The 18,615-nt window shown below is 44.9% G+C and overlaps 2 protein-coding genes across 3 annotated transcripts in view; one reads left to right on the top strand and one right to left on the bottom strand.

Moving 5' to 3' along the window:
- LOC112069260 (uncharacterized) overlaps positions 1–4,780 on the top strand; it is a 32,017-nt gene extending 27,237 nt beyond the window's left edge. Inside the window, exons 8-9 of one of the 2 annotated variants that reach the window (XM_024136558.2) lie at positions 3,237–3,331; positions 3,495–4,780. In XM_024136558.2, coding sequence (XP_023992326.1) covers positions 3,237–3,331; positions 3,495–3,603 — 204 coding nt within the window. In that variant the 3' untranslated portion in view covers positions 3,604–4,780. Of the gene's footprint in view, positions 1–3,236; positions 3,332–3,472 lie in introns of both variants that reach the window. The other variant, XM_024136559.2, reaches the window with a different exon arrangement.
- A 6,709-nt stretch (positions 4,781–11,489) lies between these two features.
- The window catches only part of sos2 (son of sevenless homolog 2 (Drosophila)), a 70,124-nt gene continuing 62,998 nt past the window's right edge, over positions 11,490–18,615 (bottom strand). Inside the window, 6 exon segments of the mRNA XM_070438473.1 lie at positions 11,490–11,971; positions 11,974–12,036; positions 12,039–12,100; positions 12,102–12,195; positions 12,198–12,258; positions 18,504–18,607. Coding sequence (XP_070294574.1) covers positions 11,913–11,971; positions 11,974–12,036; positions 12,039–12,100; positions 12,102–12,195; positions 12,198–12,258; positions 18,504–18,607 — 443 coding nt within the window. The 3' untranslated portion in view covers positions 11,490–11,912.

Consider the following 18,615-nt stretch of genomic DNA (forward strand, 5'->3'; position numbering starts at 1 on the left):
ATATCTAATCCTGTTCCCTTATTCGATGGTGTGACTGGAGAGACATCAATCCTGTTCCCATGTCACGTGTGAACTGGAGAATATCTAATCCTGTTCCTTATCACGGTGTGAACTGGGAGACATCTAATCCTGTTCCCTTATCACGGTGTGAACTAGGGAGACATTATCATCCTGTTCCCTTATCGGTGTGGAATACGGAGAGACTCTAATCCTGTTCCCTTGTCACGGTGTGAACTGGAGAGATATCTAATCCTGTTCCCTTCACGGTGTGAACTGGAGAGATTCTAATCCTGTTCCTTATCACGGTGTGAACTGGAGAGATATCTAATCCTGTTCCTTGTCACGGTGTGAATTGGAGAGATATCATAATCCTGTTCCCTTATCACGGTGTGAACTGGAGATATCTAATCCTGTTCCCTTGTCACGGTGTGGAACTGGAGAGATATCTAATCCTGTTCCCTTATCACGGTGTGATGGAGAGATATCTAATCCTGTTCCCTTGTCACGGTGTGAACTGGAGAGATATTAATCCTGTTCCCTGTCACGGTGTGAACTGGAGAGAATACTAATCCTGTTCCCTTATCACGGTGTGAACTGAGACATCTAATCCTGTTCCTTATCATGGTGTGAACTGGAGAGACATCTAATCCTGTTCCCTTGTCACGGTGTGAACTGGAGAGTATCTAATCCTGTTCCCTTGTCACGGTGTGAACTGGAGAGATATCTAATCCTGTTCCCTTGTCACGGTGTGAACTGGAGAGATATCTAATCCTGTTCCCTTATCACGGTGTGAACTGGAGAGAATCTAATCCTGTTCCCTTGTCACGGTGTGAACTGGAGAGATATCTAATCCTGTTCCTTATCACGGTGTGAACTGGAGAGAATCTAATCCTGTTCCCTTGTCACGGTGTGAACTGGAGAGATATCTAATCCTGTTCCCTTATCACGGTGTGAACTGGAGAGATATCTAACTCTGTTCCCTTGTCACGGTGTGAACTGGAGAGATATCTAATCCTGTTCCCTTTCACGGTGTGAACTGGAGAGATATCTAATCTTTTCCCTTATCACGGTGTGAACTGGAGAGATATCTAATCCATCTGTTCCCTTGTCACGGTTATGGAACTGGAGAGATATCTAATCCTGTTCCTTGTCACGGTGTGAACTGGAGAGACATCTAATTCCTGTTCCCTTGTCACGGTGTGAACTGGAGAGATATTAATCCTGTTCCTTGTCACGGTGTGAACTGGAGAGATATCTAATCCTGTTCCCTTATCACTGTGTGAACTGTAGACATCTAATCCTGTTCTTTATCACGGTGTAGCTAGGAGCCGCAGCCCCCGTAAAGGAGAATACACCACAAGGCTTCAGACCGGTTCAAGCCACTGAGAGGCAGACATTTCTCAACTCAAAAAGCTACGGTAAGGAATACTGGTTCCTTTTACAGTATAATACTGGTTCCTTTTAACGTTATATATGGTCTCCTTTTACGTATACTACTGGTTCTTTTACAGTATAATACAGGTTAAAAGAGGGTCTAATTCCCTGTCTCATTCCAGTCTCATTCCCCGTCTTCTAGGTTCCAAACCCAGCGAGAGTTGGCCACGTCAGGCAGGAGCATGGGGGGTGTTGCGGTGTGGATGAGAGCGGAGGAGACAGTGAGGGGCCCTGCAGCACTGTCTGAGAGAGGGAGACTGTCTGTGAGACCAACTAGAGTCTGCAGCACTATTTGAAGATCAACCCGACAAAGACTACAGCACTGTGTGTGTGAGAGGAGATAATCTAAGAGACCAGTCCAACAGTCTGCAGCACGTGTGAGATATAGACCATCTGAAAGACTGTTTGACAGACTAACCAAGGGTCTACAGCACTGTGGGACACCATCCGAGCAATCGACCAGCAAACAAAATACTCTTGCATGCTGGCTACTTGATTAGCATTTATGGTCTGTCACGAAGATCAACCCAGAGGACAACAGACAGCTGATGTGAGAGAGACATCATTCTGGAGAGACCAACCCATGAGGTCGTCAGTACTGTGTGTGTTGTGAGAGAGAGAAGAGAGATACTCTGTACTGTGTGAGAGAGAGATGAAGAGGACTTTGTTACTGTGTGTGTGTGTAGAGAGATCGTTGGTAGTGTGTGTGAAGAGAGAGATACTCTGTACTGTGTGGAGAGAGTAGAAAGAGGAGACTTTGTACTGTGTGTGTGAGAGAGAGACTGTTACTGTGTCGTGGAGAAACTGTACTGTGTGAAAGAGAGAATTGTACTGTTGTGTGGGTGTGGATGAGAGAAGACTGTCATGTGTGTGAGAGATAATACTGATAACGACAGTCTAAGGTCTGCAAAAAAACAATAACAATGGTGGTGGAGGGGCAGCCAGTGGCACCTGTTCCCCCCACTCGACGAATTCCATCTTGGGTCTGCACTGCAGCATTATCTGAAAGATTGACCAAGGTGCCCTGGAGTACCTAGCATTACACACTAGGACATATCTCCTGTCACTAGTGCCATACCGTATTTCATAGGGCCCTAAAAAATATAGATACGAAATAAATCTTGCCACAAGATAGAATTCATGGGAAAACAGAAGCTGATTGCTCTCAACTCTATACCGCAGAATGATCGCTCTGACAAACAGATGGGTCCTCGAATTTAATAAAGAAAACTCTGGACATTCAGTGAGAATAAGGACACTCCTGTCGCCCATAATGGTGTCCCGCATTTCTGTTTCAGATAGGAAAAAGTATCTAATAACACAATTCGTAAGTCAAGTATTCACACATAGTTGAGAATAGTGTCAGCGTTTGACGATTCCACCACTGGGGAAATTATTTTATAAACACATTTCATGGAACTCACGATGAATAGCGTTTTTTGATATGCATACAGTTCAGAAAGAGACGTGATCGGAATCTTTTACTTAAACTAAAAAACTTAATCTGTCTTTGTTAAGCGTTGGGCATCAACTACCGAAATGGTTCGCGATGGTATCAGAAATCCGAGTTCTGTGAGCTGCAAGGTAATAAATCTGTCGTTCTGCCCTGAGCAGGCAGTTAACCTACTGTTCCCGTTGGTGCTGAAAACGTGGATGGTTCCCTTGTCACGGTGTGAACTGGAGAGATATCTAATCCTGTTCCCTTGTCACGGTGTGAACTGGAGAGATATCTAATCCTGTTCCCTTATCACTGTGTGAACTGTAGACATCTAATCCTGTTCCCTTATCACGGTGTGAACTAGGGAGACGCAGCCCCCGTAAAGGAGAATACACCACAAGGCTTCAGACCGGTTCAAGCCACTGAGAGGCAGACATTTCCTAACTTCAAAAAGCTACGGTAAGGAATACTGGTTCCTTTTACAGTATAATACTGGTTCCTTTTACAGTATAATACTGGTTCCTTTTACAGTATAATACTGGTTCCTTTTACAGTATAATACAGGTTAAAAGAAGGGTCTAATTCCCTGTCTCATTCCAGTCTCATTCCCCCCGTCTTCTAGGTTCCAAACCCAGCCGAGAGTTGGCCACGTCCAGGCAGGAGCCATGGGGGGTGTTGCGGTGTGGGATGAGAGCGAGGAAGACAGTGAGGGGCCCTGCAGCACTGTCTGAGAGAGGGAGACTGTCTGTGAGACCAACCTAGAAGTCTGCAGCACTATTTGAGAGATCAACCCGACAAAGACTACAGCACTGTGTGTGTGAGAGGGATAATCTAAGAGACCAGTCCAACAGTCTGCAGCACCGTGTGAGATATAGACCATCTGAAAGACTGTTTGACAGACTAACCCAGAGGTCTACAGCACTGTGGGACACCATCCGAGCAATCAGAACAGCAACAAAAATCTCTTGCATGCTGGCTACTTGATTAGCATTTATGGTCTGTCACGAGATCAACCCAGAGGACCAACAGCACTGTGTGAGAGAGACCATCATTTGAGAGACCAACCCATGAGGTCTGCAGTACTGTGTGTGTGAGAGAGAGAGAGAGATACTCTGTACTGTGTGAGAGAGAGATAGAGAGAGACTTTGTACTGTGTGTGTGTGTGAGAGAGACTTTGTACTGTGTGTGTGAGAGAGAGAGATACTCTGTACTGTGTGAGAGAGAGAAAGAGGGAGACTTTGTACTGTGTGTGTGAGAGAGAGACTGTACTGTGTGTGAGAAACTGTACTGTGTGAAAGAGAGAATTTGTACTGTGTGTGTGTGAGAGAGAGACTGTACTGTGTGTGAGAGATAATACTGATCACAGACAGTCTAAGGTCTGCAACAAAAACAATAACAATGGTGGTGAGGCAGCCAGTGGCACCGTTTCCCCCCCACTGCAGATTCCATCTTTAAGGTCTGCACTGCAGCATCATCTGAAAGATTGACCAGCCTGCATGACTAACATTACACACTAGACATCCCTGTCACAGTGCTACCGTACAAGGGCCCCTAAAGAGAAATAGATACGAAATATCCTGCAACAAGAAGAACACTTGAAAAATCAGAAGCGATTTCAACTCATCCCAGATCAGTCGCTCTGACCAACACAGAGGTCCTGAATTTAAAAAAAAGACTCTGGACATTCAGGAGAAATGAAGAGACACCTGTGTCCCAAATGGTGCCCAATTCTCTGTTTACAGGAAAATGTAATAACACATTCTAARGTCACATTTCATCACATAGTTGAATAAAGTTCAGCGTTTGAGGATTTCCACACATGGGGAAATTTTTATAAACACATTTCATGGAAATCTACGTTATTTTGGCATACATGAAAGGAGACGTGATCAGAATCTTTTACTTTAATTTTTTAAAATCTGTCTTAGAGCGTTGGGCCAGTAACCCGAAAGGTTGCTGGATCGAATCCCCGAGCTGACAAGGTAAAAATCTGTCGTTCTGCCCCTGAGCAAGGCAGTTAACCCTACTGTTCCCCGTGGTGCTGAAAACGTGGATGTCGATTAAGCCAGCCTCCTCCGCACCTCTCTGATTCAGAGGGGTTGTGTTTAAATGCAGAAGACACACTTCAGTTGGACACATTCAGTTGTACAACTGACTAGGAATCCCCCTTTCCGCTGTCAAACAGATTAATAAAAACGATCTCGTCTTGACATGGGCCGAGGGGCAATAAAAAGGGAGAGACAGATTGTACAATATTAGGAGGAAATATATATTATAGGCTACTAAATCAACTTTCCAGGAGCACTTACTCACCCGATGATAAAGGTAGCATGAATATGCGTAGCCTAGCCTTCTCACCGATGATGGTCTCAAAATATGCTCGAGTTACTTTGAAAAACAGTTCCGTTCGTCGCTGTTGATATAGAAAATAGTAGCCTGTACGGACAGATTAAATCTTCTCTTTTCAGCAGTTGCTTTCCAAACGTATTTCCCCACAATTGTATTTTTGAAATTTGCGAAAGGCCTATTAGCTATTCACTGACAGGACAAAGATAAATAGAATCCATAGAACGAAAGTGCCTATTAAAATCAGACCCGGCAGCCATTTTGAGTGTACCTATGAGTTTACCAGTGAAAAGGTTCCAAATCCCTTCTATGGATTATATTTCTATGGCCGCAACACAACAAGTCAATCGATACTTTACTTGGTGTACGCGCATTCAGTCAGTGTTCAGATGTAATTATATAAGTAGTTATATAAATGTTTTGTATTAGCAAAAAGTTTTCAATTTATCAGGGGGTGCAGAAGGTACACTCCTACTTACCTTGGCTATGTGTTCGATACCATTCTTCCACGAGAAATTCCATAATTGTGTGTTTTGTTGATGGTGGAAAACGCTGTCTCAGGTGCCATTCCAGAATCTCCCATATCTCCCAATCTCCCATGTGTGTTCAATTTGGTTGAGATCTGGTGACTGAGACGGCCATGGCATATAGTGAAAACATCAGCAAGTTGACCAGTCTTCATCACTGAAGCAAACGTGCCTCAACAAATCACTCCTCTCAAAGTCACTGCGATTTCTTCCAGCCAGGGTAGACAAAATAATGGCCAACACGGCCTGCCCAGCATTTTTATACATGACCCTAAGAATGACAGGATGTTAATTCCACACCTGTGTGGAAGTACCTGCTTACAATTTCCTCAAGTGTTTCCTTTATTTTGTCAGTTACCTGTAGGGCACTACATAGGATCAGAGAGCCCAGGCTCTGGTCTAAACTAGGGCACCAGCCCAGGCTCTGGTCTAAACTAGGGCACCAGCCCAGGCTCTGGTCTAAACTAGGGCACCAACCAGGCTCTGTCTAAACTAGGGCACCAGCCCAGGCTCTGGTCTAAACTAGGGCACCAACCCAAACTAGGGCACCAGCCCAAAGCTCTGGTCTAAAAACTAGGGTACCAGCCCAGGCTCTGGACTAAACTAGGGCACAACCCAGGCTTGGTCAAACAGGCACCAGCCCAGTCTGGTCTAAACTAGGGCACCAAGCCCAGGCTCTGGTCTAACTAGGGGCACCAGCCCAGGCTCTGGTCTAAACTAGGGCACCAGCCCAGGCTCTGTCTAAAAATAGGGCACCAACCCAGGCTCTGGTCTAAACTAGGGCACCAGCCCAGGCTCTGCGTCTAAACTAGGGCACTACAGAAGGATAGGGTCACCATGTGAGATGTAACCAAGTGAATGTGACGTAAGATAGCAGAATGTGATTAAGACTGTGTGATGTATTAATTCATCTCATCCAAGACCATTAATAATACAAACCACAGTTATAAAAGTCCACACACCATCAAATAAACCAACCACCCCACAGATGGACCAATCTGTTAAAGCACTTCCACAGAGGGAGCTAAACCAGGGTCCTGTTCCTAAGGGCACACCGTAGCAAAACCTTTCTTTTTGCAACGGAAAACACAAAACACGTGTTTCTTAATTGGATAAGTCAGATGACATCTCTCTCTCTCTCGGAGTGTTTTCTTCCGTAATGCGCCTACTGAACACGACCCAGGGTTATTCTGTAGGACTGCCTGGGGGGGGGGGGGGGGGGGGTTGAAAATAAAAAGTCTGCAAATAAACATCACACTACAGACTGACTCAATGGAAACCACGTTCGAACAAGGGGAACAGTGGCGCTGTGAGCATTTAAAAAAGGCAGGATGTGACATCACAGAGGACGATGTCAAGAGTTCCCGTAAGGCTAGATTCCGTTGTGTCCGTGGCCATGTGTGAAAGAGGTCAAGGGTCAGCAGAGAGGCTGCTGGTCAGATGGTTCCTATGGCTACGTGTGTTCGGGTGGGAGGGGCTTGGAGATGTTGTCGAGGAAAGGGGAAGTGGTACACTAGTACCCGTTTCTTACTACTGAGCCACACCACACTACAAAGGAAGCAGACCTATCAGAAGGCATCATTAGTTAGGAGGCGGTACTACAAAGGAAGCAGACCTATCAGAAGGCATCATTAGAGCTACCGGAGCTGGTTACACATCCAGTATCCATCATAGTTGCTMGAACCATACACTGGAAAAAGGACAATGTGAAAAGATAATATCCAMTCCAGTATGGCTCGGYTRGGCCCTGTAGTGTGAATCGGTCATAGTGTCATCAGGGTTGGGGGTCAATTCCATTTCAATTCAGAAAGTAAAACCAAATTCCACATTTTCATCATTGAAAAGCATTGACAAGAATTGTAATTTCAGTGTATTGAGCCTAACCCTGGTTTCTTTAGTCCTGATGGAGAAAGTGAGTTTAATAAACAGACAAGACCTCTTTGACAGTAGCATTGGACTGTCTCCATTATACCTCATGGCATTAACAGACAAGACCNAACAGACAAGACCTCTTTGACAGTAGCATTGGACTGTCTCCATTATACCTCATGGCATTAACAGACAAGACCCATCCCCCTGACACCTCTTCACGCCTAAAGACCGTGTTCTGTTTTTCTCACTCAGAAAAATGTCTTAATACAACAATTCCAACCTTGGTTTTAATAATTAGAGTATTAGCGTTTGAAAGTATTTTCAAAACCAGACCCCATCCTATCAGAAGGCATCATTAGTTAGGAGGCGGTACTACAAAGGAAGCAGACCTATCAGAAGGCATCATTAGTTAGGAGGCGGTACTACAAAGGAAGCAGACCTATCAGAAGGCATCATTAGTTAGGAGGCGGTACTTCTAAGTCACTAAGTGCTCTGCGTGATGTTTAACTGTACATTTACTTTGTCTACATCCCAAACGGCACCCTATTCCCTACATAGTGCACTACTTTTTACCAGGACTCTATGGGGCTCTGTTCAAAAGTAGTGCACTATGTAMGGAAGATGGTGCCATATTTTCATTATTTTACACTGGCTTGGAGGAGAAGAGAAATTAACCCAAGTCCCACATCTGTTTGTACTGTATTGCCAACTCCTACGGTCATCCTCACACGTGTCACGACAACATACGTACAGTACAATGCCATAATAACCCGTGACTTGTGGTCAGTGATGTTAGTGGGAGAATAAAAATAGGTGGGAAAACTCTGATCGCCTGTTGTGACGGAAAAAGTAACACTGACAATAATGGAGTGAATTTTTCTGTAAAACTGTGAGTAAACTGTGGGTAAAACTGTTAGGCAGCAAAAAAGGAACGTAAAAGTGCGTTTCCCTCCACTACCACCAGCGGTGTGACAACATAACAGTTGGCAAGACAACAGCATAACAGTTGGCAAGACAACACCATAACAGTTGGCAAGACAACAGCATAACAGTTGGCAAGACAACACAAGTACATCTGGAACTCAGCGTAGGGATACACGTCTTTCTTCCGTTTAACTCCCAGGGTCGGCATTCGAGGTCTGCTGGGGGAGATTGTGTCACCTACTTTTAGTTTACAGACAATGACCCGTTTTATCTGACTGTAGCAACATTGGATTGATAGGCAACGTTTGACCAAAGGGGTGCAGTGGAGGGTAAATATATATAAAATATAATACAACGATAATGAGAAATCACTTTATACAAATTATTTAGTTAGTGTATACATGTTATATGCACAGTATCCACAAACATTTGTAGTGTACATATTTTTGATCTAAGCATTTACATAGCCAACCGTATTTATTTATCGTATCAGTTGTTTTTAATAGCATTTAAAGACACCTTTTCGCTTACTCTGTAAAGAAAACGAAATAAAAAAGGCACATCTGAGCATGATGCATGTTATTTCACTATTTTAAAATGAAATGGCATTTTTGAGAGGAGAGAGAGAGGACAGTTGACACCTGGTTAATAGAGTCCAGATATCTGAAACAGCCACTTGTTCCCAGTTTGTCCACCCGGGGAGCTGTTTGTCCCCCTATCCACTAGGGGCGCTGTGGAGCAGTCCCCAGTTTGTCCACTCGGGGAGCTGTTTGTCCTCCTATCCACTAGGGGCGCTGTGGAGCAGTCCCCAGTTTGTCCACTCGGGAGCTGTTTGTTCTCCTATCCACTAGGGGCGCTGTGGAGCAGTCCCCAGTTTGTCCACTCGGGGAGCTGTTTGTTCTCCTATCCACTAGGGGCGCTGTGGAGCAGTCCCCAGTTTGTCCACTAGAGGAGCTGTTTGTCCATTTGTTCCAGGCTTTTGGTGGGGTTGATGCGTATGAGGCGTCCAGTGCTGAATTTCCATACCGACACTGCAGGCTGGTACAGTACTGGGGATGATGGTAGAAGAGCTGCAGATAGTGTTGGACAGACAGACAGCAGCACAAACCTTTAGGGGCACTTAGTTTGGGTTAAGACATTATCTTGGCTTTTCAGCTAGCCGTGGCTGCCAGTCTGTTCTTGCCAACACCATATGGAATTGTCATGACAAATGGCCATAAGAGAACAGAGTAGGCCAAACAGATCTGGGACCAGGCTAGCTTTAAAAAAGGAGCATGCTAGTAGATACCCATAGACTTCCAGTCATTGCGCTAACGCTAGTTAGCATTGGCTCACGAAATAACCTCTAACCTCCTTCACGCTGGACAACAGAGATGTAAAAATGGTATACACAAGTTCATCTGACTCTGGGGAAGTACACTGGGGATAAAACCCCAAAGTATCTCTTTAAGGAGCTGGAGAAAGAAACGTCTGGCTGCTATAGTTACCACCTCCCTGGCCAGAGAAAGAGATATCTCAATGTTGATGCCAATCATCCTACTCTTCTTCCTCGATCTGGGCTTTGTCCAGACATAAGAGATAGATAGAGGACTCATTTATATCAGTGCCATTATAGCGTCTGTGACAGCATGGGCAGCTCCATAGAGATAGATAGAGYACTCATTTATATCAGTGCCATTATAGCGTCTGTGACAGCATGGGCAGCTCCATAGAGATAGATAGAGAACTCATTTATATCAGTGCCATTATAGCGTCTGTGACAGCATGGGCAGCTCCATAGAGATAGAGAACTCATTTATATCTGTGACAAAATGGGCAGCTCCATAGAGATAGATAGAGAACTAATTTATATCAGTGCCATTATAACGTCTGTGACAGCATGGGTAGTGCCATTGAGGCTACAACTCACAGGAATCCCCACCCAGTTGACTACCTTGACTACTTTAAAATGGCGGAAGCACGGTGGAAGCCCTCAATGGCGCTGCCCATGCTAATATAGCCTTTTGGCCACTAGAGGCCTCTATCGTTTTCTATAGTCCAGACACAGACAGACTTCTCCATCATATGACTGATGAGGGTAGACAACGCTGCCCTGCCCCAGCTAAATGTGCAAGTGGATCCTACCCTACACTCTCCGTCAATCGGTCCTCCCATCCGTCTGTCTCTCTCCCTCATTCTGAATGGCTCCCTGCCTCAGGTTATAGGTTAGAGGTCAGTGCTGTGGGATTAAAGGCTAACATCTGAAGTAGAGGGTGTAGCTACGACCAGGGAGGGGGGTTTATTCATTAGTCGCACACCGTAGCAAATCGCTTTCAGTCAGTTCTGAATGAATGAAATATAATTTGCATCTTATTTTTAGTTTGTCTTATCATTCCTCAACAAAAAAAACTATGTATCCCTTAGTTATCCCCCTGCATCAAATACAAACTTTGGCTACTAAGTTAGAGTTTAGTAGAAGAACAACAGAACACAATGGGAAGAGTTGAYAGGCCTCAGGATTCTGAAAACACTCTGCTCATGCTTGCTCCAGACAGAACTAAGAGCAATTGATAAGTTTGATCATTAAAAGAGCAGCGAGGTCCGAATAAGTCCAGTGACTGTCAGTCCGTCAAGTCTGCGAGCCACAGGACAGGACAGGACTGACTCCTGGGTGGAGTGAGTGAATGCTGTTCCTAGCACTACAGTGTGCCAATGGAACAACGGAACCACAAGAGTATGGGGGTTACCACACTGGACCAGGACAGGCTGGAGAGCCCGGGGGGGGGAAAACATCAAAATACTTGTCAGGGTAGGAAGAGGGCGACTGCCAGAGCATATCTTACTATCCTGTCCACTCTAGCACAGAGTGGGATGTCTGTACCAAGAAAGAAACACAATGACATGTGATGTGATGTGTACAGGTATGTGACACACACACACACACACACACACACACACACACCACACACACACACACACACACACACACACACACACACACACACACACACACACACACACAGAAGAGGAGGAGTTTGAATCAGTGTCTTGAGGCTACTTGTTCATTGGCTGGCACACTGTGGTGTAATTTTCTATTGGCATGAAGGCGGAGCTACTGATTCCTGAGAGGCGTTGGCAGGAGATGAGTTGGCGGGTTTGGAGTGTGGTTGGAAACTAAGTCTTCTTTACGATCAGTAGCTTTAAAAATCATGATTCGTTTGTTTGTTTTTATCCGCCCAGTGCATCAGGTCATAGTTCATAGTCTGATGCAGGTCATTAGTTCATAGTTTAATGTAGGACATAGTTTGTTTGTAGTTTTGTATTGTGTGGAGCAACTCAAAGGCTCCATGTTGACAACAAAAACAATAACAACAAAAGAAGCAGAAGGCTCCTCATTGGCTAGTGTCCGTGTTCTCCACCAATGAGAGGCCTGTAACGGGCGGCAACAGCTCCTCTTGTAGGTCTTTGGGGGGAGTTTGGGGAGCTGGGGAGGAGAGTTGGAGTTGTGGCGAGGGGCACAGGGGGCGCCATGATGGGCAGCGGGAGCGGGCAGAGACTGTTCTGACTAGCGCTGAGGGGCGCTCCGTCGGGGACGCGGGAGAGGGGTGCCCGGGGGCGTGCCGGGGGACGACGGGGAGCTGCCAAAGTCCCAGTGGAAGCGTCCGACAGGGGAGGTTGAAGGTTCAGGGGGTAGTTGATGAAGATCTCTGGGGTCTCTTCGGATAAGTGAGGAGGTGTCTGGCATAGTGGAGATTGCAACGGTCTGCTTAGTGCTAAGATCGCCAGAAGGGACTGGCTTACTTGTACGTGTCTGGGCAGCCATTCTGTTACCTCGGCCCGTTCTGAAAGATGAGTGCTTGGAGGCCGAGTCTAGTCACGTGTGGTTCTATGTCTCATTTTGTATGACACACGGGCGTCAGTATGGTAGGTTGCTCTTTCTGCTCATTCCTGCGGTAGTGAGGAGTAGGTGATAGAAGACCGACAAAGCACCATCAGGGAGAAGAGAGCTACCGGACTCTGAATGAGGACTATCAGCGACCATGCAAAAAAGAATGTACAAACGTCAACATCTTATCTGGTGATTTCCCTGCATATTAAGTGTAGTTATCTGGTGCCGAAGTACAACAGGTTTAGCATGCTATCGACCAACTCTATAAGCGAAAACTCGGGCCACATTTTCATGTTGAAATTTTCCTCATGGCAGGTGAGATAGTGCCAAATAATCTATCCTAAACACCCAAACAGGATCTTCAGTAACCATTCGTGCGAGTGGTGATGGAATAACAATGATTCAGTACAATATTACCTACTCCACCACAGTACTCGAGAAAATACAAATATCTCGAAGCGCATGGCATAATCATATCCGACCACGATCACAAAAGTTTCACCACGAGCTACTCACTGAGACAACGCGCTTGCCAATCCCAAAATGGAAGAAGGAAGAGATACGTAGAATGAAATTACAGCAAGTATTAGACGTCTCCACGTGAGTCGAGTACCACACATGTGTCACAAGATGCATCAATATTGACCTTGTGAAATATTTACTCGAAACATCCACAGCATAACAGGAGACAGTTGTAATGCACTTGTCAGGTTGCATATTGTCTGAGGACTTCTCTATCTAAAGCGCAGTATATCTCAATATGCATCCTGATCGCCCTATCCAAAACTGAGCGAGAGCGCGTCCCAAAAATTAGAAATCATGACAATCTAGACTGGATAACTCTACGTCTACAAATTGTGACATATGAGCTCAACATTATAAAAAAAAAATCGTATAGAGAAAAATGTGGCAATGATATGACACAATATAGATGACCTAGTTGATGCTGTAGTGTACCAACTTGGTCTGTGATACTAATCATCAAACTAACCTAAATTGGCTAACAGACACAAGAAGTCCGCTCCTCTATTTCGACTTGTCACCAGATTTCTCAACAGCAGTATAAAGATCTGCCCAGATACAATCCCTTTCGGTGATACATAGCCCCTCTCTTGCTATGTTAAATAAACCATCTACAGTGATGCATCTTACATTTAACAATATTGTAGGTCTATGGACACCTGAGACAATCTCTACTATGCTGAGGCGAGGTCTAAAACCCATTTGTCACATAGTAGGAGGATGATAATTCTTACCTTTGCTTATTAAATAAAAATTAAACGCGAGTGCGCGAGAGAGAGAGAGAGACATTTCTACCAAACGTGCAGGAAATTAAATTGTCTAAGTCAGATAAATTAGAAAGGTAACTTATCTCCCGCTAGAGTGCGTCTTTGTGCTACTGCGAATATTGTTCCAGATAACTATCTCTACATGCTGATTCCTCCTGTACATAATCATTATAGATTGCTATAGAATGCCCCCACGAACCCCCTAAGTAACATAAGCGTGTCTGCACGACTGACGACTCGTCCATGACACATGACATAATACCTAGGGAAACACTGACTATATCTTGAAACATCTCTTGGTATTCTACCAAGATGGTATTGACGTGATATTTAGGTACTAATCATATAAGGGTTTAAAAGCTCGGCCCAATTACATCACAGAGATCTCTAATAGTTATGAACTCAATTTAAAAAGTAACCGAAAATACGCCACATCACTCAACAATGTGTTATGCCAGCCTCAAGACTGAAAAATTGGAATAACCTGAACACGAGATGTGCAAAACTACTATTACAAACAAGCGTTAGTCCGTATTTACCCTCGTCTAACAACAGACAGCAGGGAGCGTACTATAATAGTGGTGAGCCTAAGTAATGAGCTACTAGGTAGGTGAAGCAAACATCATTACTGTAAACATTGGACTGCACTACCCTGCAGATTATGTATAGGGTGCACCGTAAAGCTTGACCACTAAGATTTCATTAGTCTTCAGGGTTTAAACCCACATCTAAAGTGCGGGAGCTATTCATGTTTTCTACAATTTCCTAGTGGAGAAAGCATTAGAAGCCAGAAACCAGAGTTTCATTATGTGTTCAAAGCTAGGAAATAACCCAATCTCGAGCGCGCCATGCATCCTGATATTATTCATAAACATATGCAAGCACAGAGGCCTCTCCCTGACAGCTGGGAGAAAATTCTACATTGTTCTTTATTTGCAGGAAGAGAAGAGGAATCGGTACCAATCGTTGCTTTGAGGGCTTCACAGGCTATGTTCCTTTCTTGGGTACCTCAAGCTGCTGTCCTCGTCAACTCAGACTATGTTCCTCCTCTTAAATGAACCCGATGAAGCAGCCCCCTCTCTTTTTGTTTTTTCTATTTCCCTTCTTTGTAGTAACCCCTTCCCAAAAGGCTTTTTTTCCTCCTTTGTATTTTGGGGGGGGCAATCCACAGTGACCCGGAGTGAGGAAAATTAAAAGATAAGGCCCTGTAGGGGAAACGAGATCATGACAACAATAAACGTCTCGCTGACCGGTGAACGGCTGCCAAGAAGGCTTCGCACCCGTCGACCACGCCCTAATTTGCTTTAGAGGCTTTTTTCACCTTAATTCAGAGCAACCCTTGCCAAGGCTTAGAGATGCCTTTTACGGCTTAGCTTTTTTTTCGTTATTCCGTCCTCTGACCGCTACGCGTCTCCTGCTAGAGTTCAGCAATTCGTGCTTGCTCACCCAAGGCTATAATACAACGTGTGCAATAATTTACAGCATTTCCTTAGTAAAGTGTAAGAGTACATGCGCTTTCTAGGGCGTGCACCAGGAGAACAATCCCACGCAGTCATACTCGTGTCCGTACTTTAGGTCTCATGATCAGGTTACAGAAGATGAATGTAATGCATATTTATTCTTAATGCTTTCATCACTTACAATTTTCTACCATAGTGGTAACGTCAGTAGCTAGACTTGTCTACGATCCCGATGTCGAGCCAAGGCTCGTTGAACTCAAGCAGTAGAACATGCAGAGAATGGGGTAAACGCAATGAGGATACCACGAAGTGCCACTTGTGCTGATTACTTAGAGAAGCGTCTCTCTCTAGGTCCAAGAATACAGAAGTACATCATGTAGCTCGCAAGGGACATTATGTTCGATGAAGTAGTGATGCTTCTAGACTATTAGTGAGTCCCTTGGCAAGATGCGCTCTTTTTATGGGCGCCAGCAAAGCACAAGGTGATGACAACGGGATTGTGTACAGCCCCGTTTAAGTGCTTCAGCGAGATGTGTTCTCGTTTGAACGCTGTACTAATAACTGCAAGTGACGTGGAATGTGCGTTTAATAAGTCTATATCAGCAGGGAGTAATGCGGCAGAGCAGGTCACCCAAGTAAGACTTCTATCAGTGGCCTTGCCAGGCCGAGCATGAGTTAACAAACTTGAGTCGATGGTATCCAGAGTATAAACAGTATGTCTCACATAGGTGTGATGTGAGCGCCTGGGCCATGACTGAGCATGTAATCAACCACCTATAGGCTGAGGACAGCAGAGGAGTCAGTACTGCTGCTGGCTCACCAGGCTCAATGAGAGCAGGAGAGGAATGGAGGCTGTTTTCTTCACCCTCTCTCTGCCTTTATCTCTCGCTCTCTCTTTCTCTCTCTCTGTTGTTTGATTAGTGCCAGCTCAATGAGCCATGGCAAGAGTAATAGCTCAGCAACAGCAGCGCTCCACCAAACATATCCCCGCCCCCTCCCTCTCTTCTTCTCCTGCTGTCACCCGGCTCCTTACAGCCCCGATCTTGTCCTAACTTGCTCGCCGCTTCACTCTTACCGACACCGTGCCATGGAGTCTGACCTGAGCTACGGACGCGGAGAGGCAGTAGGCCACATTTCTCAGCAAACAGGGCATATGGACAGCAGTCATAAACAAACAGCCAGGCCAGGCAGATTGGATAGAAAGACAGGACACATGAGATGATAGAAAGACATTTTAACAGTTGATTAACGTGCAATAGGATCCCTCTTTCCCGAGCGGACTTTCCACTAAAAGTGAATGTAGGAAAATGATTCAACTATAATGTAAGCTGACCCCCAGCCTATGGATATGGGTCTTCACCTGAGGGCATTGGTGAATGTCCTTTGTGGAGAAAATGGGTGTTTATACCGTTACTGATTGTAAACGAAAGCTCAATGTTGATTAAAACATGCTGCAACACATACAGTGAGGATTCAAAACCATTGCCGTCTACTTCAACCATGTATTTTCTAAACTTGGAAGGTAACATTAGTTTACATGAAAGATGCCCCTCCATAGGAGGACCATAAAAGTTGATTGCAGGGGAATGGGGATATTAATGGGGTATCCGCGGTAAATAACGAGCTAGTCAACTTTGCGTCTGCATGCGCTAATAGTAACAGGGCCTCCAGGAGCTATCACAAGAAGGCTCTGTGAGCAGAGTTCTAACAAGTGGACCGGCTCCAGCTCATAATCAGGCGGGGTACATGTACAGAGTAGGTACAGGATGTCGCGAGGGAGAGAACTGGTGATATGACAGTAGGGAGGGGTGCTGGTGGGGGGTAGCTGGGCTGTCTACAGAGTCAAGTGAGTTGGTAGGAAAGTACGAACTCACTACCTGCTGCAGGACTGATCCGAAAGATTAACTGGTAAGCTGCCCCGTCCACGTTCCCACTCCAGTTACATTCCAGCTTTTATTCCAGTGTAATGAAGTTGGTTCAGGGCCGTGTGGGAATTCCCCTCGGCTGCCTTTCCACTCGTTGTCCTCGTTTTGGTCTTTTCTTGATGAAGGTACTCAGCGTGTGGTTGTTTGTACTATGTTTAATTACAGTGTTATTGTGGCGCCACCCGCCTCTCCCCCGGATCCCAAATGACCGAAGGGTTATTGATCGGCTACTATATGACACCCATTTGATAAAATAAGCACTTAATGGCGCCTTATACCAACTAGTACATGCCACCACCTACATGTCTATGCGTTCTACATGTTCCTATCAGATATTCTTTGGCTTGGTATCTACTGAACACTAAGTTAAAGCCAGTTACGAGACAACAAAATAAATCCCGAAGGTAAACGTGATTTCCATTGGAGCAATATAAAGGCCTACGAGAAGGTGAAGACACTCATAGAATATGACGTCCATCTAAACCTGGAGGAGGAGATTATTATTTCAAAACCAAGTGTCACTGACCCAATGATAAAGACAGTGACTATGCACATTCCCCCGGGGGAGATGGCCGATGTTCTACGCTGGCGCCAATAACACTTTCAACTCAATTAAGTTAAGATTTGTGATAATTGGAGACTTTTCATTGTCGTCTCTTTACAGCAATAGCTAGTTGTTTTCCCAAACAGTTTTTTTACACAATTGTATTTTTTTTTTTTTTAATATTGCGATATGCCTGGCTYGGTCTCTCTGCTTTTCACTGACAGTCGCAACTTAACCATCATCTATTATATATATAATATAATATATAATATATATATCATCTATTTGGTAAATTTGCTGCGCCCGCTGCCCAAATTGCGGGCCCTTCTTGGGTTTCCGAGTSGTGCAGCGGTCTAAGGCACTGCATCTCAGTGCTAGAGGCGTCACTACAGACCCTGGTTCGATTCRAGCTTTTTTTTTTTMGGTGGCCAAATCATGCTTTCTGGTATAGTAGCCTATTTTGAATGATTTTATTTATTTCTGTACAGACAAGAGTAAGCCAATTAGGCTATATCATTTTGGAAATGTCAATAAAAATGTACTTTAGGGAAAATCTTCTCCAAGCCTTATGGACACGCGCCACCCATCCATTCTACCACTTTGAAATGACTCATGGGAATCCGGTTAGAATGACGCACGTCGGTTGCATCCGAGTTCCATGTTCCGTTAAGATAAATGACCATAATCTAGACGTGATTTCTGTCATTCTGAGCACTGTGGGAGAACTCCCTGATCAGGGTTATGCACCCAATGCATACGGGTCCGGGAACATTTCTCAAATGTCTGATAAATTAAAATTCTGCCGTTCAAATGTCCCGTGCCATATTTTCCGAACAGAAACCGTGGTGTGTGTGTGTGTGTGTGTGTGTGTGTTACCTTGGCCTCAGAGAAAGCATCCTTCCTACGCGGGGGAAGTGGAGGAGGTTTGAGTAAGTTCTCTCCTAGCTGGTGAAGGCTTCCACAGGATACTGACTGGACCTCTACACAT

This window comes from Salvelinus sp. IW2-2015, unplaced genomic scaffold, assembly GCF_002910315.2.
Source record: "Salvelinus sp. IW2-2015 unplaced genomic scaffold, ASM291031v2 Un_scaffold957, whole genome shotgun sequence".
Classification (NCBI taxonomy): Eukaryota; Metazoa; Chordata; class Actinopteri; order Salmoniformes; family Salmonidae; genus Salvelinus; species Salvelinus sp. IW2-2015.